This window comes from Fusarium verticillioides, chromosome 6, assembly GCF_000149555.1.
Source record: "Fusarium verticillioides 7600 chromosome 6, whole genome shotgun sequence".
Lineage (NCBI taxonomy): Eukaryota > Fungi > Ascomycota > Sordariomycetes > Hypocreales > Nectriaceae > Fusarium > Fusarium verticillioides.
In genome coordinates, this window is record NC_031680.1 from 1,765,939 (window position 1) to 1,787,230 (window position 21,292).

The 21,292-nt window shown below is 49.2% G+C and overlaps 7 protein-coding genes and 1 non-coding gene across 11 annotated transcripts; 3 read left to right on the plus strand and 5 right to left on the minus strand.

Annotated features, from left to right (window-relative positions):
* The first annotated feature begins 977 nt into the window (after window positions 1-977).
* On the plus strand, window positions 978-3,582 carry FVEG_02225 (hypothetical protein). 2 transcript variants are annotated; one of them, XM_018889425.1, is made up of 4 exons: window positions 978-1,300; window positions 1,443-1,476; window positions 1,533-1,634; window positions 1,691-3,582. In XM_018889425.1, the coding sequence occupies exons 3-4, from the start codon at window positions 1,547-1,549 to the stop codon at window positions 3,400-3,402; spliced, it is 1,800 nt and encodes a 599-aa protein (XP_018745573.1). In that variant the 5' UTR covers window positions 978-1,300; window positions 1,443-1,476; window positions 1,533-1,546; the 3' UTR covers window positions 3,403-3,582. The 2 variants fall into 2 exon arrangements, with proteins under 2 accessions (XP_018745573.1, XP_018745572.1); XM_018889424.1 differs by having other exon boundaries at window positions 1,448-1,476.
* Window positions 3,583-3,951: 369 nt separating this feature from the next.
* On the plus strand, window positions 3,952-6,210 carry FVEG_02224 (hypothetical protein). Its single transcript, XM_018889423.1, has 3 exons — window positions 3,952-4,373; window positions 4,419-4,804; window positions 4,861-6,210. The coding sequence occupies exons 1-3, from the start codon at window positions 4,075-4,077 to the stop codon at window positions 6,057-6,059; spliced, it is 1,884 nt and encodes a 627-aa protein (XP_018745571.1). The 5' UTR covers window positions 3,952-4,074; the 3' UTR covers window positions 6,060-6,210.
* FVEG_15006 (hypothetical protein) lies at window positions 6,066-10,709 on the minus strand. 3 transcript variants are annotated; one of them, XM_018904094.1, is made up of 6 exons: window positions 10,175-10,709; window positions 10,054-10,110; window positions 9,655-9,871; window positions 8,678-9,599; window positions 8,143-8,631; window positions 6,066-8,093 (listed from the first exon to the last, which is right to left on the minus strand). In XM_018904094.1, exons 1-6 carry the CDS (start codon window positions 10,365-10,367, stop codon window positions 6,573-6,575), a joined length of 3,399 nt encoding a protein of 1,132 aa, XP_018745568.1. In that variant the 5' UTR covers window positions 10,368-10,709; the 3' UTR covers window positions 6,066-6,572. The 3 variants fall into 3 exon arrangements, with proteins under 3 accessions (XP_018745568.1, XP_018745569.1, XP_018745570.1); XM_018904095.1 differs by having other exon boundaries at window positions 9,655-9,908; XM_018904096.1 differs by lacking the exon at window positions 10,175-10,709 and having other exon boundaries at window positions 10,054-10,158.
* Window positions 10,710-11,028: 319 nt separating this feature from the next.
* FVEG_02220 (ectonucleotide pyrophosphatase/phosphodiesterase family member 1/3) lies at window positions 11,029-14,124 on the minus strand. Its single transcript, XM_018889422.1, has 2 exons — window positions 12,186-14,124; window positions 11,029-12,128 (listed from the first exon to the last, which is right to left on the minus strand). The coding sequence occupies exons 1-2, from the start codon at window positions 14,029-14,031 to the stop codon at window positions 11,647-11,649; spliced, it is 2,328 nt and encodes a 775-aa protein (XP_018745567.1). The 5' UTR covers window positions 14,032-14,124; the 3' UTR covers window positions 11,029-11,646.
* Window positions 14,125-14,637: 513 nt separating this feature from the next.
* FVEG_15005 lies at window positions 14,638-14,729 on the minus strand. The gene has a single exon. It is a non-coding gene; the product is annotated as a tRNA-Phe (tRNA).
* FVEG_02219 (hypothetical protein) lies at window positions 14,725-16,381 on the minus strand. The gene is made up of 2 exons (XM_018889421.1): window positions 15,665-16,381; window positions 14,725-15,615 (listed from the first exon to the last, which is right to left on the minus strand). Exons 1-2 carry the CDS (start codon window positions 16,218-16,220, stop codon window positions 14,936-14,938), a joined length of 1,236 nt encoding a protein of 411 aa, XP_018745566.1. The 5' UTR covers window positions 16,221-16,381; the 3' UTR covers window positions 14,725-14,935.
* Window positions 16,382-16,402: 21 nt separating this feature from the next.
* On the plus strand, window positions 16,403-17,664 carry FVEG_02218 (hypothetical protein). The gene has a single exon (XM_018889420.1). It carries the CDS (start codon window positions 16,560-16,562, stop codon window positions 17,118-17,120), a length of 561 nt encoding a protein of 186 aa, XP_018745565.1. The 5' UTR covers window positions 16,403-16,559; the 3' UTR covers window positions 17,121-17,664.
* FVEG_02217 (hypothetical protein) lies at window positions 17,451-20,968 on the minus strand. Its single transcript, XM_018889419.1, has 4 exons — window positions 20,120-20,968; window positions 19,931-20,035; window positions 19,541-19,869; window positions 17,451-19,401 (listed from the first exon to the last, which is right to left on the minus strand). The coding sequence occupies exons 1-4, from the start codon at window positions 20,238-20,240 to the stop codon at window positions 17,962-17,964; spliced, it is 1,995 nt and encodes a 664-aa protein (XP_018745564.1). The 5' UTR covers window positions 20,241-20,968; the 3' UTR covers window positions 17,451-17,961.
* Window positions 20,969-21,292: the final 324 nt, after the last annotated feature.

A 21,292-nucleotide genomic window follows, 5' to 3' on the forward strand; every position in this document is an offset into this window, starting at 1 on the left:
CAATGCTCAAGAAGATCAAGAACAAACAATGCCGAGCCTCGGGACCAGCAGCGGAAACACGACTTTCTCGGTTGAAACCCGAGGGCCCGCGACAGAAAAGTCAAACCATATGAGCGTCACCTGAAGCAATTGAACTCCCACTTCCGAGAAAGCTCTAATATGAATCAAACATGATACTCGTGCTCTATATAGTGAGGGGGATCTGTAGAGCTTGGAGTCTGGAGAGACGTATCAAGGGGCTGATTGCTTGCTCCTTGGCCTAGACCATTCCATCTGCCAATTTCTGAATGAGTTAATGTATGTAATTTGGCCATGGTACGTAGTTAGATTCCGCTTTGACAAGTCAAGCCTCGTTGAGCTAAGTTAGATGACGGCTGTTGATAGTGACGTGAATAAAATGACGAGCAATGCTCTATTTCGGCAGTTGAGAGTTGTTCTGCCGTCTGATTGAAATTCTTTAAAGGCAGATTTTTATCGTTCCATGATCGATATCACTTTCTGAAGGTTGCACGTTGCAGAAATCAAATTCCTGTTCCCTGGACCCTGGATTTAGCGTTGCAGATCTGCAACTGGAGTTCTCTGAAGGGAAAAGGGATTCAGGGGTATCAGCGTCAACTTCCAATGAGCATTAGCTTCTCTCATGCAATTATGTATGCAGCCCAGTAAGAGCTGAACGAACTGCCGAATGATCAACTCTTCAATTCGGTACAGACAGCTCTCGAAATGATGGAAATCACTGCATAATTATAGTTAAAAGTCCTCTAGAACTCGTAATGATTAGTACGACTCGCTTATCCACGTAGTCAATTACAGCAATCCAATCAATATCTCGCCTACTAGAGACGCGTACCTGTCGTGGCGGGGCTCACAGACGCTGATTGGTCGCCGTGATTTTGGAATGGCAGTTCAGGGGCATAATGACCCCCAAATTACATTGGAGACGGGGGCTTCACTTGAAATACGTACATACGTAAAGCGAGAGCCTCACCTTTTTTGCCTCGTGACTTTATTTGTTTTCCCTCTTCAGCGTCGAACTTGTCTCGGATTTCATATTAAAGACCCTCAATCTGATTTGTTCAAAAGTGCAACACCTATAGCAAGCATCAGCTCTGCTCACGATGGTGGTACGCAGAAGTACTGAGCAGTCAAACGCTTGGCTCAAACCTGTCGAGGACGATGAAGATGAGGGCTTTCTCACTGTGGCCGAAGATGCCGAAGCCAAAGGAATTCTCGATGATGGCAACAGATCGACGCTCAACTTGACGACGACTGAGCTTCCTGTGTATATGAACATTCACCGGTAAACTCGCCCTTGTCCTTGCTCAATCCCTTCCTGCCTGCAGCTCAGAACTGCATGTTCTTGGTGAGCCATTGTATAAGCTCGCCAAGAATCGTAATACGCCTACGTACCATGAGGAGTCAGCGTGCTAACTCTCCTTGAGTGTAGAGTCCGACGGTTAGTTCTTGCGAGTATTGGTAGGTCTCATCTCATCCCGATTCGTATATAGTTAATGAATCCTAATATACATCAGATGATCCTTATACTATGGAGCACTTCAGAGATCCCAAGATGAACGCTCTGGTTGTGAGGCCTCTGGTCGAAAGACTTTATAATCCAGATGATATCTCAGTCGGTGAGTTTGAAGCGCAGCATCCCACCTGGGAGTCTTTTCTGACTCCTCCCCGCCAGTTTATTGCTTGTTAGCAAACCGTGTATCCTTCCTAAGAGAGCAGTCTAAGGAGGTTCATCAGAGTGTCAACCAGGCGCGTGCAATTCTATGCGAGCTGCTCGCTAGTCGGGTCCTGCGCCGCTTCCACGAGGACAACCCAGGGCCACAGGGTCTTTTGCTGCTCTCGCACATCCTCGTTGAGGGCTTCGATCCATTCCAAGGCGCTCCTAGTCACATGGAGCGTCCAGCTAACCGACCTCAATGGCCTGGATCTGGTGATGCTTCTGGCTCCGAGAGAAAGGTCACAGCTCTTGAGTTGGCAATTGTCTCTGAAAGCAAGTTCTTCATCAGCTCTGCAGCCTGTCAACGAGCTGTCGATGCGGTTCATAACGGTCAAATCATTTACACGCCCCTTTCATTTATGGATTTCCTTCCGGACCACTATAAACGACGGCCTATCTCTCTTTACGACCCTCGGACAGCACCTCTCCTCAACCACCACCGTCTCATTGTTCCTCGCAACCGAAATCTCATCGAACTCGTTCACTTTGTCATCCTACTGGTGCTCTACGTAATGACCATGATCTCTCGCCATTCTGAGGTTAATATGTGGGAGTTCGCGTTTTGTATATACACCTTCGGTTGGCTCCTCGAGAAGATGGCTGCTATTATCGAGCATGGCTGGGCAGTTCACGCACAGAACCTATGGGCCTTTCTTGACATCACTTTTTCTTCCATCTTTGGCGCCTATTTTATTCTCCGCATCTACGACTTTCTCCTCGATCAGCTTCACTCTGGCTATGGACTACCGATTCTTTGTATCGCAGCACCTGTCATGTTGACCCGGGTTGCTTTCAACCTACTGCCAAACAACCTTGTCTTTATCTCTGTTCATGCTATGATGAAGGACTTTACTGTACTGACCTTCCTTGCCACATGGTGCTTTACCGGCTTTCTGCTTGCTTTGCAGTGGCTTGTTAGTGCGAGCAACGACGGTGATGAGGAGTTTAGCTGGTACGTAGTGGGCAAATGGATGCTCTGGATTTGGTTCGGTCTAGATGGTGAGGGTATTGAGGAGTCGGTGCGATTCCATATCATCCTTGGTCCTGCGTTGATGATTGCCTTTGCGTTCCTGGGCAACACGCTCTTTCTGACCATTCTCATTGCCATGCTCACAAACACCTTCTCCAAGATCGTCGCTGACGAAACGGCCGAGATTCAGTTCCGACGCGCTGTTTTGACTTTCGAGGGCGTCAAGAGTGATTCTATATTTGCCTACCCCCCTCCCTTCAACATTTTGGCTCTGATGGTGCTCCTACCCCTGAAGCTTGTCACCACCGCTCGGATCTTCCACATTGTCAACGTGGCCCTTATTCGAACTCTCAATATGCCAACTCTCCTCCTCATTAGCTTTGTGGAGCGACGCCGTCTTTGGATGCAGTCCAGGCGTGCTTCGGGCAAAAGATCCAAGTGGCAGTTCACATCTCTGTCGCCTCATAATGATGTCCAGGCAGTCTTCAAATCTATTCCACCAACTGAGATTTCAGACATCATCGATCAACTCGACCCGTTGGGTGAAGTCCCAATTCTCGAGGACGATCTGATGCCTACGATGACAGGTGACAACCCTCAGTCGAAGCTGAGAAGATGGAGAATGTTGCAACGAGAGGGGCATCGCCGAACAGATGATGCAGATGCGTGGAGTAGCTCAAGCAGCATAAAGAACGAGTAGACAATACCGAAGTTACAAGTACAGCATGGCATGGCATGGCATTGCATTGCATTGCATCGGCGAAAGGAGTTTATTTTTGGTTGGTTATAAGCGGGAGGAGTTTTCCGACTCTTACAGCAAGATAAGAATCATATATAGAAAGAGTAGATGAAATATACCTTGTAATTCGAGATCTATGAGCTCTATGACCATTTCTGCTCCTGCTTAGCATTTTGTGAGAAGTGAGATGGTACAGCAACGCAGCTTGATGCAAGTTATGAGATACAGCAATCATAGCGACAGACATTCGATGAATACGTAAGACTATCTCATACTATCTTTGTTATGAAAATATAGTAATATCTATATCAGCATTAAAATATCCATGTTCTCAAAATCTGCCACTGTTTCACTTTAGGTTAAGCAAATACTACCTACGGAGTATAAGTAATTATTCTAGTTAGGAGTGAAGCTGTACTTGGAGGACCCACTCAAGCTGTTGACCCCGCGGTCATGGGTGTCAAACGGGAGCTAAAGTAGAGAAGCCCGAAACTTTCATAGACAAACATCACCATCACCAACGCGACTGTCACAAAGAATAGCAATTGGATACCTTTTAATATACCAAAACGTCATTAATTACACGCACACACACGATACGGAACGAAGCAACACACCTGGAGTATACTCATAATGGCACACGGCGACGACCAACCGCTGTCTATACGACCATCTCCCGTCGCCGATCGTAAACCTCAGAACATCGCAGATTTTATTGCTCGCGCTAACGCGCAACCTGGCGGGTTCAGAGCTATAAATGAGGCCAAGCTAAGGGAAGAGCTTGCCCAAGAGGAAGCGGAGTATGGGGATGCGCTAGACAGAGATGTTGATATGGCCGATGGGGAACAAGACGACGACGACGACGACGACGACGACCAGGATGCGCCGAGAGACCTCCAGGAAGTGCGCATGGAAATGCTAAAGAATCTTGAGTATGGAAGCCCGCTACAACATGATCATAAACTGACATCACTCAGCGCCGCGGGAAATACAGCTCTTCTTACACTCGACTTCCTCTCCCTCCTCATCTCGAAACAGAACCCTACACAGGCTGGCGTCACTCTATCGCAAGACCTACGCGACATGGTCGGAATCGGTACATTGGGAACCGACAGGCTCGATAACCCACCCGTGACTCCAGCCAAAGTTCAAGAACAGGAGAACATAGCATTGGGCCTAGCACTCACACAGACGAACAAAGCACGGGATGCTGCCGAGGCTGCTAGTGCGTTCTTGGAGAAAGAAGTTACGGTTGAGGGCAGGTACTGGGAGGAGATTACAGCAGTTCAAAAGTCTGGGTGGTCGATATCCAGAGTGCCACAAGAAAGGCACACACTTGGTGTTCGATTCGGCTTCTCAGAAGGTATGCCTCCCTTTGATGGGCTCCCCAGCGCACGACCGTACTAACATGACCAATAGCTGCACCCGAGTACAGGAATAGTCTAGCACCCATGAGGCGAGGCAATGACGGGGCAGTTCAGCTTGATTGCGGCCGGCTGGGAGGAGTATCTGAGCGAGTTGTCGTGAGATATGAAAGAGACGGTCAAGTTACCGGCCGCTCTGCTTTACCAGCTGAGACGGCTGCTGACGCTCCCTTGGAAGAGCGTGTTCTTGAAGCCCGAAATACCATTTTCTCACAAGAGCTATGGCACGAACTGACACGCGAAGCCCGCACCCTTGCAGCATACGAGGTCAAGCCATACGACTCCCGTCTCATCTGCGATATTGATCCAGCATCCAAATCAAGGGTCATCTTAGAACTGGTGCCGCTTGGCCCTCTAGCTTCTTCAGATGATGATCTCCCTGATAACCGAATTGCTGAGACGATATCCCTCGCGCTGCATACCCTCCTTAGCTACGCTCATCGACAGAACGAGCTCACAAGAACTCGCCCTATTCCGCCTCACATCCCACGATCGAGAGGCCAGCAAACACATGCTCTTCTCCGTCCTATAATCGCTCGCCTCATGCACCTCCACAACGTCCAAGTCGTCACTAAGCACATTGGCGCCCTCGTTCAGTCTCTTCAGCGCGCTGGCTTCCCGTCCCGTTTCGTCCTCAGCACAACCCCTATTTCTCTCAACGACTCAGATCACGCGAATCAGGGACCCAACCAGCTTGCATCGTCGCAGATCATGATTCGGAATATGCTGCAGCCCATCGAGTTCAACATCAAACTAACCATTCTTCCCAATGTCAGCTTCACCGTCCGCGGCCGGACATTCCTCATACCCGTCACAGCGACTTATTACTATGTAATCAGTCCCCCGAACTCACCTCTTTCGGCTGCATGTGCACCATATCGGGAGGGATATCCAGACGCAAATGCACTGGCTGATTACCTCGGCACTGCTACCACGCGCCTTCTCATCGAGCACTACCTCGCTATTCTCCCCTACCCATGGTCCAAAGGCATACAGGGCAATGTCATTCTCAACGCCAAGAACGAGGATTGCCGGATGGTCTTCACAGTCACGGAAGAGCCGGCCCTCCATTTAAAGGGCACGTCTATCGTTGACGGGCAGCTGGTGTCCCAGGAATGGACATGGTCAGACGACGCTACCAAAACACACGTTCAGGACATCATAGATACCGAGGTTTCTAAATTGAACCTCTAAGACTTGGTCGCCTTCGGCTGAAAGGGTAGGACAGGAAGGTGGATAGTACATGCCCAGCTTTTGATGATGCTCAGGAGGGCTACACCAGCTGTGGTGTAGTATAGTCATACCATGCATACAATGCAATCACACGCCCATTCTTGCCTCCCAATTGGAAGCATTGTGATATGTACTGAAATCATTTCTCTGACGTTGACACGGTTCATCTACGGACTGTTTGCCCTAATGCAACATGTATGCCGCCTGCAATCAGCACTGAAAACATCTGCAAGACAGTTTCCTTGAGCTCACACCCCAGAAAATTCCATGTCCCGTTGCTCACATGATTGCATTAAGGAAATTCCTTAGTCGAAATAACACCGCGAGATGGTCGTTCAGCTCTCACGAGGTCAAGGTCGCAGCCCTGTCTGTAACTGTCATAACTCGTCCAACTCTAAAAAAGCAAGCCGTAACCCGTGATACTGTACAATGTGATAATTGATATCGTGACATTTGTTGGTCGGCATACATCTATTAGCGGCTGAATCCGAAAAGAGTCTTGAGGTCGTTGATACTGAGACGACCAATCTTGCTCCCTGCAGTCTCATCCAGCGCAGCCTCCACCATCTCCTTTTTCTTGTTTTGCAATTCTACGATTCGGTCTTCGACAGTCTCCTTGGTCAAAATGCGATACACCTTCACCTCCTGTTGTTGCCCAATTCGATACGCGCGATCGACGGCTTGCATCTCGATGTATGGATTCCAGAAAGGATCCATAATGATTACTCTAGACGCGGCGGTGAGGTTCAGGCCTGCATTTCCAGCTCGGAGGGAAACCAGCATAATCTTGGTGTCCTTTCGCTCGCGGAAATTCTGAGCTGCAATGTTGCGAAGAGTTGCGGACATTGAACCGTCGTATCTCTCTGGCTTAGCCATCTTCTCATGTGACATGGCAACCTGTAGCAGATCCAATAATAGGGTCCACTGAGAAAAGATGATGGTCTTCTCACCGGTTTCCTCGATCTTCTTGATGAGATTCATACATTCCGTAACCTTGGCGGCGGGTTCCCAAGTCTTGCGTAGATATCGCATGTACTTTTTGAAAGCCTCACGGTTCTTGTAAGCCTCCTTGCGCAAGGTCTTAAGCATGGCAGGCTTGACATCCGATGACTTTGCCTTCCCCTTGTTCTTCCGTTTCCCCTTTCCTTTGCTCTGTTTCTTGACCAATACCTTTTCATCCTCATTCGGAAATTCGTCGTTAACGATAAAACATTTGAGATTACCCTTTCTGTCCACCTCATCATCTGACTCATAGTCTGAATCTGAGTCTGAGTCGTAGTCGTCGTCAGATTCATCGGCAGCTGCTTCCATGCTGGATTCTTTCTTGACGGTTTCCGGCATGTGCACCTCACGAAAGATGTCGTAGGTAAAACACTTGACAGGGTCGAATTGACCGCGGCAGACGGGGCACTTAGCCCGGCTGCTTTCATTTCCCTCCTGCAAATTGACCGACGAAGCGCTTTCTACAATTTTAACCAAGCATTCACTGCAACTATCGTGGCCGCAGGGAATAAAAAAGCTGGGGCATTGAACGGCATCATAGCAGATGGGACATTCGAACGCCTCGACTTCCTTGATCCTATCCACTATAGCTTGATCCAATTCTTTGACCAGCTGCTTTTTATCTTCATCCGGGATAGACGAAGAGGCGGCCTCGTCGACATCCAGATTGAGATGTGGATGGCAACAAGCCTGGCGCAAGCGAAGCAAGAGAACAAGAATGTTGGAGTAGTTCTTGCTGACCGTCCCATCACGAAGATATTTGCTGAACTGGACCCTGGCATGCTTTTCAAGCTGGGAATAGAAATCGCGCTCCTCAGGTGACAATTCGGCATAGATGATTTCTTCCGTCTTCTCGGGGAGCACAAGGATAGGCTTACCGTTGAGTTTTGAGCTTTTCTTACGTCGGAGCATGATGGCTTTGAGAAGTGCTTGTAGCTTATCCATGGCCACGTGTTTGGGGTCTCCATTGCGGCCAAATAGAACACCAAATCCCTGACTGAACATTAGCGACAAACTGGCATTTGAAGGCTGATCGGCATACCTGTCGGAACTCTTCCCACTTCGAGTACGGTTTAATCCTCAGGAACTTGACAAGAGAGTACAGTTCTATGATTCCATTCATCATGGGTGTTCCTGTCAGACACCATCGGTGGATCGATTTCAGTTGGGTGCAAGCTTTGGCACCCTTTGTGTCCTTGTTCTTAATGCATTGTGCCTCATCAAGAATGACACGGTAAAATTGGGCCTTGACTGGGTGCAGAAGTGATAGTTTGGAACTGATGGTCGTGTCGTTCCAGTTGATGTTTCCTCCCCTTTCCTTATGATCCTCCACGATCTTTTCAAATCGCTTGAGCTCTTGTGCCACCGTACCATATGTTGTCAGCACCACGTCGTATCTAAGCAACTCATCAATCGAGGCCTTTTTGCCGTGGTGAACATATACTGAGAGCCGGTGGGTTGGTTTAGTTTTGGTAGCAATTTCTTCTTCCCATTGACGTAGGAGAGCCACAGGGGCGACGATGAGGTTTGTCTAACATCTTAGTAAACTAACTTATTTGTCAATTGGAGATACACACCTTTGGCCTTGTGGGTGCCCGTCGGTCCAGGAGGAGTGAAAGTGTTGAAATTGTCTTTCCGAGCCCCATGTCATCAGCAAGAATACCGCCTTTGTTTGTCCCTGATTCCATTTTCTTCATCCAGGCTAGAGCAATGTCCTGATGAGGATACAGGGGCCTCTTCAACCCTTCTGGTGCCTCGCCTAGGCCTGCCTTGGGAAGATCCATATCAGCAGAGATATTTTTTAGGAGAGCATCAAGTTCTCCTTGGTCGAGCTGAGGCGTATGGAAACTGTCCGCTTCTCTCGCGAAACTCATCAGATGGGGGTTTATTGGCGTGCCATCGGCATCTAGCCCGCTTACGAAGTCAAGTCCGTTACTCCATCTAGTCAAATTGGCGAGTCCTGATAAATTTGATGAAGAATTGGGTGAGCTGTAATTGTTAGGCCAGACGCCAGCAGGAGGCGCACCAGGATGACGCCTAGTCAGGTCTGGGTAGTTCATGCCGGAAGCCAGGGTCGGACGACCAGTAGGAGTTGGTGGTTGGCGAGTAACAGATCCGGCGAAGATAAGATCCGGGTCGTCCTTGATGGCGTTGTGGTTTGAGGATGTTGCCACAGGTATGTACTGAGGGACCATTCGCCTTTGGGGTATGTTGAAAGCTGGCCCGGCACCTGAAGAATCATCCCATTGCGCATCATAAGCTCCGGGGATCCGAAAGAGGTCGTCAGCTGCGTCGTCAAGCGGGGTAGAAAGGGCAGGCTGGCTGTTCATGAGTCGTGTAAAGGCGTTAATTTTAGAGGATTGTGAGCCTGAAGCTTGACTGGAAGGGCCTTGACTTGCAAGTTGTCTCGCGAGCTGTTGGTCTGCCCATTCCTGCTTTTGTCTCTCCTCGGCCTTGAGTTGTTCAGCGATGAAGTCGGATCCTATGTAATCATCGTCCCTGGTGTTCTTCCGTCAGCAGTGAAGGAGACAATAATACTACCAAGCAGCTTTACCCAGTAAGGTCTATGAAGTCAATATGGTCATCAGCATTGCCGTAGGCCATGGCAGTCGAGAAGGTATTATCTTCAGGGGAAATGCGGCGTGTTTTGGCATGATTGTCATGGAAGGAGAGGCGAGCTGAGTCGGCACCCCTCTTTCGATCAGGTAAACGCCAGACACCGTGTCGTGATGGAGATTGCATGGCCTTTGATGCTCCAGGCTCAGCATCCTCTGGAGAAAGGTCAGCTTAATGCTCTTGGCTGTAAACCTATCGAGTGATAAAATCAGGGATTGGAAACACATGAAGTACAAAGATCCAGCCAGAAGAGCTTGGGCGCTAAAGATATGACATGGGCAATAAAGAAGAAATCATAAATGAAATGTGCATTGAGTATGTTTCAAGAGCTTCGTACCTAGAGTTGATGATCCAGGGAAACGATCTTCCGGGGCGTGGTGATGAGATTCACCAGCTGCAAGTGATATTAGACAACGAGAAAACAATGCCGTTGGGGTTATGCTGAGGGGAGGGCGTACTAGTAGTACCAGGCTCCTTCTTCTGTTTCAAGGTCTGAAGAAGCTTCTTGAGGCGAACGATCTCCGAGTGAGCCTCTTGTCTCATATCCTCAGCCCCATCATACGTTGCGTCAGAAAGGGACTCTAAGACAACCTTTTGCACTGTCAGCTCCTCCTGGATCTCCTCAAGACTCATCGAGGCTGTGTCAGCCATCTTGCTGCAGCCTGGAGAAAGGCGAATGAGACAGCGCACAGGCGCAACGACAGCATTCAAGACCCTCTCGGTCAGCGACAGCGGCAGGCCACCGGAAGCAAGGGGCCGCCGCCCATGAAGGTTCCAAGGGTACGCAGCAAGACGTCGGGATGCTTGAGGCCGCAGGGGAGTGATGGCCGGCCTATCACGATCTCGCAGTACCAGTTATCGCAAGATGGATGATGTTAGAGAACGCTATTCGTCGCACGTGCACAAATGGAGGGTGCAAGCGGCTGAAGTTGATTGTCAGTTGATATTGTAAGGTTCACATTCAATTTTGAGGTGGAGCTCCTTCAGGGACGATTATACCGGGAGTATGGGAAGGGGCCTAGGGAGCTCGCCGCGTCACGCGTTAAGCGATTCACTGGAGTTGAAAGTGGAGGACGGCCTGAGGAGCTAATGCAGGCAGCAACAGCCATTGTATGTACCTATTCTATTCTGCTATTGTAGTGGGGGAGGGGCAATCATTCATGGATGACAGGCAGTGGCTCCCCACCCGACCTTGAAATGGAATGGATCCCTTGCATGAAATCATTAATCATTATCAGAGCCTGCCTTAGCGCCGCCTAAGCTGAGTTAGGTACCTAGCCTACGGCGATCATTTTCAGATAGAGATCTCTATACGGCATTATAACTTGAGGAGCCTCACATAATGCAGTTCTTGAGTAAAGGCATGGATGACTCCAAGGTATTGTAACCTACTATACCTAAGTACTTACTTAACCTAGGTAAGCAAGGCATGATACCTACCAATTCACCTAACCTAAGGTATCTTGGGTACTATGCAGGACATTGAGGCGGAGTGCAACAAACGTTCTTTGGCCATGTCTCAAATCCCACCACCTCTTTGATGCAGGCAAAAGTACGTTTTCAAGGGAATAGGCTATGTGAATGAACACCTACATGCAGTGTACACCGCCTCTTGATAAAATATCCTTATACGTGGCACTCTGGCAAAGAGCACAAAGGTCACACAAACAAAGTGCAACACCAGTGTGAGGTGAGCACAGCATTCCGCCTCGTTTTCAAACCGGCAAGGTTGAAAGGAGAAAAAAAGAAAGGATATCAGATTTGTACCAACTTTGCTTGGACGAATCCAAAGCCTCGTCTTGCCCGTCGCAATGTCAAACGCCTTGTGCTCCATCATGGCCCCTTTGAACGCCGAAAAAATACAAAGAAATATGCACAACATTTCCAACCTGGGTACCTTAGGTACAGGATATACATAGATATTCACAGTTCAATCATCATCTCCAGTGATTTTATGCCAGACTTTCTCCACTTTGTGAGTGAACCAATCCCAGATTCCTTGGTCTTTCTCATCGTCATCGTCGCCACTGTCACTATCGCCGTCGCCGTCGCTGTCACTATCACCATCCTTACCTCCGCTGTCCTTAGAGGGGACAGCCGACTTTGATGGTTTCGTGGGTTTGTTGAGTGAGAATGTCGCCTTGGTGGACTGCGTAGGGGCAACTGGAACCGTAGGTCGTTCAGGCTGGGTGGGCTTTTGGGGCACAGTTGGCTGCTCGGGATGACTTGGCTTCTCCGGCAAAGTTGGGCGCGCCGGCTTCTTGGGGGCGGACGGAGGATCGGCAGGTTCCTCGGGTGTATCTTCGGGCTTGTGCACGCCGATGGGCTTCAGGGGAAGCCTTAAAGTTCCATTGTTGGGGCTGGGCGTCAAACCAACGGAGTCGCACAACATGTTGTACACCTCAATGTTTTCTGTTCATCCAAATCAGTAAGTGAGCAGAAAAGGCACACTCTCAGAAATCAGCTTACGGAAAACTTCGATCTGGCTGTTCGCTGGGTGGGGGAACGCAGGGCCACGGGCAATGAAAATGGCTCTCATAAGTGGATGCTCATGGTCATAACCATGTAGGCCTCGCGGATGATATACGAGGTTCTTCTTCTTTCCTTCTTCAACATTGAACTCGTCTCTGGTGACAATGGCCCATCCTGTCTCAGGTATAACCCACAACGGGGCGATGCGGTGATGCTTGGAGAAGTGATATCGCTCGGGCATGTCGACATCACGAAGATAGACTTCAAATTTGGGGTTTGACTTTGACTTCTCCTTGAGCTCATCATAGAGTCCTTTCAGGTCGTCGGGATTCTTGGGACGAAGGCCGTAGAGCGGCCAGCCATCGATATGTTCAATCTTGTCAGTATCGATGAGGTCTTCAAGCTGGATTAGTCTTGAGATATCTGTGGTTGCCATCCCGTGATCGGAGACGACAATCACATTGACAATGTCGGTCAAGTTGCGTTGCTCAAGACCATGGAAGACCTGTCTCAGCATGCTATCCACGTTACTGATGGTTTGGCGGATCTCGGTGGAGTTGGGACCGAATTTATGACCATCACTATCGACATGAGGAACGTAAGCGGCAATCAATTGTGGTCGCATGTTGCCAGTGTCCACGGTCTTGTCCTCAAAGCCGGGCATATCAAGAAACTCCATGATTCTGGCAACCTTGTTCTCAAGTGTTTCTTTGCCATTGAACTTATCCATCAAGCTTGGTTCAGTGTGGAGGACATGTGCCTCGCTTCCTGGCCACATATGGACAGCACTCCGAACCCCTTGTTTCTCTGCTGTGACCCAGAAAGGCTCTCCTCCCCACCATTTTGGGTCAAGGCTCTGGCCAGGATGGGTGTAGTAGAATTGCGATTGCATGTCAGGATCCCAGAAGGTGTTGCTGACGATGCCATGGCTTTCGGGATATAAGCCTGTCGCAAGAGTGTAATGGTTCGGGAACGTGACTGATGGAAAAGAAGGATGCATCCATTTCGGCGACACTCCCTCAGCAACGAACGAGTTTAAGGTAGGCGTCAATCCACGTTGGAGGAAGTCGGCGCGGAAACCATCCAGGCTGATGATGAGGGACGTGGGCGCAAAGAGGGCGGTTCCATTGCTGACCAGGGGTTGGTTCGCCTTGGTGAATCTGTTCCTGCGATTCTTGGATAGCTTCCAGGCTAATAGAATTAAGATCGCGAAGCCTATGGCGATCAGGGAGTGAATGAAGACCCACCGGCGCCAGCTGCGACGTCGCTGGGCCTTTGCTTCGGCAATCATATTTAGATGATGCCGATCCAATTCGTCACTATCATCCCTCTCGCTGCTTTCGCCAGTTGAGCTTCCTTCCTTCATACCTCCCTCTTCCATCTCATACATCAACTCTCCGTCCTCTCCATGTTGAGCATGCTCCACAAGTTTCTCTCGTTTCCTCTGTCTCCGTTGGCGTCGAGTTTTTCGCTTCTCAATCACAAGATTTTCGGCGGAGCTGTTGATCGAACGATTCCCTGAACTGCTTCCTCGACGACCAAAGATTTTGCCTATATTAGGTACTGCGAGTCCTGAGCCACGACGCTCCCGTTCTTTCTTTTGTCGCGAATCGGTAACAAGTCGGTCGATATCTTCCTCCTCCATCAACACGATACGATCATGAGCACGCAATTCTCTACTGTTTCTCGCACGCGAGATAAGTTCGTCATCGTCGGTATCGGTATCTTGATCGCTACGGGAGTGAAGAGACGAAGCATCGTCGTCGTATGCGATAGGAGAGAGGAACGAAGCATTGTCGCGATCCTCCCTAGAAGGATTCGTATTTAAGTTGTGGAAGGACATGATGACTTGACGTCGAAATGTATCTCAGGAAGGAACATGAAATGCACTCGCATCTGCTACGTCGCCGTCGTCGCATTTATTAAGGAATATCTATTTAAGGGGATGTAAGACATGGTTAGACCCTTGGGTGGGATAAGCCATGTTGAATGCCGCGAATGAGACCGGGGGTAACTTCCACCGGCTCCGTTTTCGACCCACAATCGATGTCAATGGTGCGATAATGTTGATTTCATGTTTTTATTGGTGAGTTCTACAGATACAGCCTATGAACTTTGACTCGGATTAATGGCTGGCTGTTCGGCCCTTCCAAAGCCCTAAACCTCAATCATTGATGACCCATGGAACATGTTTCTTATTCATTCATCTTCATTTACACTGGGCAAAAGGGATGATCAGCCACATACATACATACATATCAATAGCATCACCGACTGGTAGACAGACACCTTGTTGGCAACTTTCGTCCCTGAATTTATGTGGCCCCTCCCTCCACCCACCTAGCTGCATCTTATTAGTTAGTCCAAACACTAAAAATGATGTTTCCCTCCCTGCCTTTCTTTGATGGACGAACCTAGAGACAGGTTGACAAAATAACAAGAAAAGGTTTGCGGTTTGTGTGGATCGAACACACGACCTTCAGATATCGAATCCCGAAGTTTTACTTCAGTCTGACGCTCTCCCAACTGAGCTAAACCCGCTGTTGCTTATAATTGGCAAGGATATTAAATCTAATGTCAGCTTCCGACAATGAGTCGAAGAGGGTGAGTGCCACGACGAAGGGATGTAAAAGTACTACTAGACTGTGGGACTGAAGTCGTATTCAAAAGACCACTCATTAACACTTGAATAGCCCTGTACTTGTTATCATCCAACGCATGGGCTTTGCTGAACCTTGATTGTCTTTCTATAATTTCCCACCTTTGCTTGCAAACCAACCCTCAGCCTCATCTCGTCCCAGTAAACTTGAAATCATAATCCTCCCAAAGACATCTATGTCATCTGCCTTTGCCTCAGCGAGGACACCATTAAAGATGGCATTTGTCACCACATAGTGGTCCTTATCTCGCCACGCTTCAGCAAACTCCAATGGGGTCATAGCATTCCATAAATATGCGGAAACTGTCCATGAGTGGCATAGACCAAGTCTTCCATCACACTGGAGCATCTTGCAGCCGGACATGATGCGATAGGTCTGTACAAGATAGAATGAGAATAAGAGAGTCCGGCGCAGTGACTCCTGGAGAATCCAATCTTGCCAGAAGGCCTTTGTCGGGGCTATAGGGTATAGCGGAAGCGTACCAGGCGTGCCCTCGATGCCAAATTGGGCATAGGAGAACAATGACATCGCGGAAGCCTCTATGGCTGGGATAATTCGCTCTGCTGAGGTACGAGCACCTATGTCGCCGTCGTAGAGCCTTATTATCTGGTAAAGGATGAGAGCCTGGGTATGAGCTAGACAGTCCAGGGGCGTTATCGGTGGCGGCGCTGAGAGCAGGTCGTTGACGCGAGATTCTATGCTACGAAATATGATGGGAGAATTGACGCGGTTCTTGGCCAGGTATAACGCACAGGAGGAGTGGGCATCTGCGTCAATGTTAGTGAGTGCAGACGACAGTTGAGCTCTGATCTTTACCCTGCATAGACTGGGGCATGGCATCTTTATAGAGGAGTGGATGACACCACGGTGTTTGATTCTCAAGAACCATCTTCTTTGGGGCTTCTTTGATCTCGTCAACAGCCCACTGAAGGCGATTCAAGATATGTGCTGAGACATTGCCAAAATCTTGTGTTGACGGGCCAGTTAATGCCAAAGGCTGTTGAGCAAGTTCTAGTGCCACATCTTCTAGTGGGAGATCAAACGTATCCAGGCCATTAGAGCTTGCATCAATTCTTGAGATGATGGTATTGAAATCTTCAATGATGGACTCGCTGATGGGAATGCTGCCAAAAACTTGAGGGGACGTTTCACTAGTACTCAACAGACAATGTGGTACTGTCTCGGGCGATTCAGACTGAGGGGTCAACTGTCCCCGTATCGTCCTTGTGGGATACTGGCAAAATATCTGCCTCTGAAAGCATCGGAGACATGCGGGTAGAGCAAAGTCGCAACGCCGCTTCGCTTTGGTGCAAGCAGTACATGACTTCCGCCGACTTGGAGGGTTGCGGCGTTCTCGAGCGGTAAGAGACATATTAGAAAAGACAAGCTGTAGTGGTTCACCATGCGCGGAAAAATTAGTGATACTAACGATTATGATGTGGAAGCTGATAATCTGACGGCGATTAATCGGGCGGAGTTCCGCCCTCCACCGTCTAAGAGGTTCCGGCTCCGCGAGAATAGCGGATCTACCATGAGAAGCGGATCTCCGGCGACGGGCTGAAGCAGTCTACGGGATAGCTCCGTGGGTATCTTCTATATAATGAGGGCCTGTGGTACTTCAAAGAGATTGAATAGTTGACCTCACATATCATCTGCACGCCACCTAGCTAACTTTACACACCCTGGACATCATTTAGATAACAACTTCGAAATGTCTACCCCTCAAATATTCGTCTCAGGAGCAACAGGTTGTCAGGGAGGCTCTGTCGCTCGCTACCTGCGATCCAAGGGCATTGCCGTCCACGCCCTTGCCCGCGATCCTAACTCTGATAAGGCCAAAGCTCTTGAGACTATTGGGGTCAAGCTTATTCCTAGAGACTATGACAACAAAGCGGCTCTCAGAGAGGCCATGAAGGGCTGTACAGGCCTCTTTCTTGTCCTTATGCCCGACTTCACAGACCTCACTGCTGAGAGGCGATGGGCAGCCAACGTTTTGAATAGTGGCAAAGAAGCTGGCGTCAAGCATGCCATCTTCTCAAGCGGCTTCAGCGCTGGCAATCCCGACCAACTGACTGCCATGGAGCCAGGAAGCTTCACTGATATAATCATGCGCAATAAGCATGCAATCGAAAACCAGACTCGCGATGCAGGCTTCCAGTACTGGACAATCTTGCGCCCGGGAGCTTTCATGGCGAACTATGTCGAACCTTTTGTCAGGATGTATCCCGACTTCGTTGGACAAAGGAGTCTTCGCAACTGCTATGAAACCTAACACTGTTCTCCCCTTGACTAATACAGTCACTATCGGAAAGTTTGGTGGCGAAGCATTTCTACACCCAGCCAAGTTTCATGGAAGGGAGATCACGTATGCCGATGAGTGGATTGAAGTGGAAACCATTTTACAGAAGCTCTCCAAAGCCGTGGGAAGGGATCTCAAGGGAGAGTACCTTTCTAATGAAGAGATAATGGATCAGAAAGCCACCAACCCTTTCATAGCAGGTCAGCTTGTCATGAGAGACATGGCCAATCTTGCGACCAAGGAAGAAGTTGAAGTATGGGGGGTCCCGCTGAGCACGTTCGATCAGTTCATTGAACGGGAGACACAGGCGCTTCATGAAACATACCACAAGGCACCTTCAATAGCACGAGCACCTAAAGTTCATGAGCGGCTGATTTGATGGCATAGCAGATTGGTGTGAGAATGTGTTTGTTGATGATATTAAATTGTTGAAACGATGACAGAAAATACGACAAATTATAGCACCAGCCAAATATCTGCGTGAAATAAACGTGCACTACTCTTGTTCTGAGCCATATATAGTATCTTGTCAGAAAGGACAGACACCTGTGAGTTTTTATTTAATTGCGTGACACCTCGACTCTGCCGTTGTAGCTAGGAGCATTCTTTCTTATGGCACCCCAGTCCAAGTAATATAGATAATACTCAAAAGCCTGCGCCGACAGGCTGTCAACCGATATGCGCCGTAACCGTCAAAACGCCCCCAAAATGCCACAAGCATTCGTTAAACCCTATTTGAGCGTGTATTGCCAAGAATGTCGTAAGTCTCGACCTCTTTGATTAAGAAAAGATGATTATCCAGCACAGGAAAAGCTCACTGTGCTACCCCAATAGGTCCTGGAGCTTCACGTTGACTCAAGCCCAATTCGGCGGTGTGGGCGGCACTCTTACTGTTCATATCGTGTGATAGACCAGGTTCCTCGGTGCCTGGAGTGGTGTCGCCTGTCGCGTTCTCCTGTTGCGTGTAGCTTCTATTGCCACCAGCCGAACTTCCTGCAGCACTGCTTGATTCGCCAATACCTCCTCCTACTGCCCAGTCCCCTCGAGATTGCCGCGCCGAGGCTGACGCTGGATAAATTCCGTCAGAGTCATACAGAGTGCTTCCTCTCATTGCTGGGTTTTGTGGCCACCCCAAAGGCATACTAGACACCCGGCGATGTTGCCCCTGACTTTGATTGGTAACGCCGGCTGGCGCATCGTTTGTAATAGGGCGGCTGTTGGTGTTTTCTTGGGAGCTGCCATTGCTTGATGTCGCAAAGACCGCCGCAGTCTTCTCGTTGATATCCTTCTTGCCCTTCTTATGTCCCAATACCGCGGCTGCGCCCCCACCAGCAGCCAAAGCGGCAACGACAGCAGCGGCTGAGTATCCAAAACTCCGAAACTGATCAATGGGACCACTGTCTGATGTTTCGTCAAAGAATATCCAGAACATACCGGCGAGGAGGCCGGCGAGAATCAAAATGGTAATAATGGCGGCACCAGCCTTATCACCGGCAGGTAAAGGTTTATAATCCAAATCAGGGGTCGTTCGCCCAACGTCTTCGGCACCGCCGCCAGGGTTGGCTTTGCTGGTTCCTCCAGTGTCCTTCGTTAACGGGGCCGGTCGATCTTGGATCATGCAGGCAAGAGTAACTTCCAATGCGGCCATTTGTTGACCAATGGTGACTTCGCCCTCGAACTTGTCCTTGGTCCAGTAGAGACTACACATTCGATTGTTGTCACCTCCCGTGCACTTGTCAGTGGCTGCAACAGCGGAAGCACGCAAAAGGGGCATGATAGTGTCGCGAGTATGGGGAGCCCATTGCGTAGTGACAGCAAGCCAGCGGCTCAGATATGCCTTGAAAGACTTCTGGTCGAGGTTGCAAAGTTTCACGGGCTCACAGGCTACCTCTGTCATGATGTTCTTTTCAGGCCCCGAGAAAAAGACTTTGGCGCCCACAAGAAGATTGTCGAGGCGATCCTTCCAGACCTGGCTTTCGGTAAAGTTGTACATGGCAGCAGCGCCGAGAATCATGCCGCCCGCGTTGTAAGAGAATTGATAGGGGACGAGTTTCGTGCAGTTATTGCCGATATGAGCACCGTCATAAACGTACCAACTCTTGGGGTCAATGAACTCGACTGCTTCCATCCAGTCCCATGTTCTATCTGCCCAGTCGGCATAACTGCTATTGCCAGTGAAGAGAGCGAGGCGGGCACCTAGAGCAAAGAAACAAGCTTGAGAGATTGAATTCTTGTAGTCGTAACCCCTATTCCACTGCAATCGGTTGTTAGCCCATGAATACCAATTTCGACTCATGATAAACATTTGACGCTAGGCACCCCAGTGACGCCACGAAGATTTTGACAGGTGATGATGGCGCAAGTCCGAAAATATACATAATTGAATCACTAACCTGAAAGATTTGCCATCTCAAACCGCCATTGCAATGCTCTGTATCCCACCGAGCTGCCTGGGTATTGAAGACGGCTTGTGCAAGTCCAAGCCATTGTGGCTGGTCTTCTGCAGGGTGGGGGAAGTTGTACTCGGCAGCCGACATGACAGTAAGTCCCCAGAATCCCTGATCATCATTTCCTTCGGTTCTTGTCTGGTTAATAGGCATATAATCGTCGTGATCGCCGACCTGGAAAAGAAGTGCCTGTTTGGTGATTTCGACATATTGAGAATCTCCGGTGTACGCCCAATAATCGACGAGTGTTCCCATAAAGGCGCCAGCGTACCACCCTGGCAGGAATTGTCAGTATCAACAGATGGAGCAATGTCGATTTGGGGAACGTGTCCGTACAATAATAAGGATCAGGTAGTAGACCTGGTGTTTGTCCGGGTTCGTCGCCATGATACATGCCAACCATATCCTTGGCGATTGATTTGGCAATCGATTTAATCGAACCTGAATTGAGTTTCTACGTCAGAATGCACGGTATCGAGGACAAAGTAACAAGCGGCTCGGCGACTGTTTCACGGTGTAACTCACTCGTCGAATTAGGATCCAGTTGGTAGGCCAAGGAAAAGCGATTGAGCGTCAGTAGCAGTGCAGCGATGATGCCGCCTGCACCGAGCCTTGGCTCTGATCTCGATGTTGACAGGAAGCGCATGTCGACGATGAAGCGAGAGCGGCGATGAGCTCAAAGACGACAACGATGATACGTGTCGAGCTTCATGAGGATGCAAAGATAGAAAGAGAAAGAAACGAGCGAAAGGATGACGATGAGAAGTGGAGAGAGAGAGACAGGCGTGGGCGGAGGTTACCTGCGAATGAATCCATATACGAGGATTGGGATGGCAGCCCGGGGTGGCTAGGAACCTAAGAGAGGAAGGAACCTCGACAAAGAAGCAGGGGTGAGGCATTACCTTACCTAGAAGCGGGATTACCTTGAGGTAAGGTTGAGAGAGCTAAAGCCAGTTTAGGTGCACAAGGTACCTACTTTTGTTTTTTTTACCTAGGTACCTAGGTCAGTTTAGGTATTAAAGGTCACAGAGGATGGAAACTTTAAAAGTTGGAGGTCGGGCGCTCAGTGCAAGAGTTGATCAAGGACAACAATGAGATCAATTGGGGGCTGACAGAAAAATATTGGGAGGTATATGATATATTTGCCAGTCATTGGATGCTTCCCGGCACAAGAGGTTGAGCAAATGGCAGTAAATTGCCCTCGTGTAGCAATTCGAGGTACATCGTCAGCCTGAGTATCCGTACCTCCAATTAATCATAAAAAGAACCTTTTTTCCGTAAGCGGGAGCCATTCAAAAAGTCCCATCCAATCCTCTAGTTAGCCCGGGCATAGCCATGGAGATACGAGGAGGAAATGTCACTGACTAACTGTTCTTGATAACATTTGGATGTTTCACTTCTCGAAATATCGTTAGATGAATGCATACCACTCACCCTTTCAACTCGCATCGGGCACCTCGGATATACAGTACATACATGCCATCCCAACTGCACCATTATTAGCAGGTCACAGCTGAACCATTCCCCTCCGACCCGCCATCCCCAAGTCCAAGCTAGCCTCTTATGCGTAGAGATTTGCCAATACGAGCAGACGCGGACCTGGAACGGCCGCCCTAAACCCCACCCTCTGCAAGCTCTAAGGCTCTGTCGATGCGGCCGAGTTAGCGTGAGGGATCCAGATGTGATGTGCCAAACCCA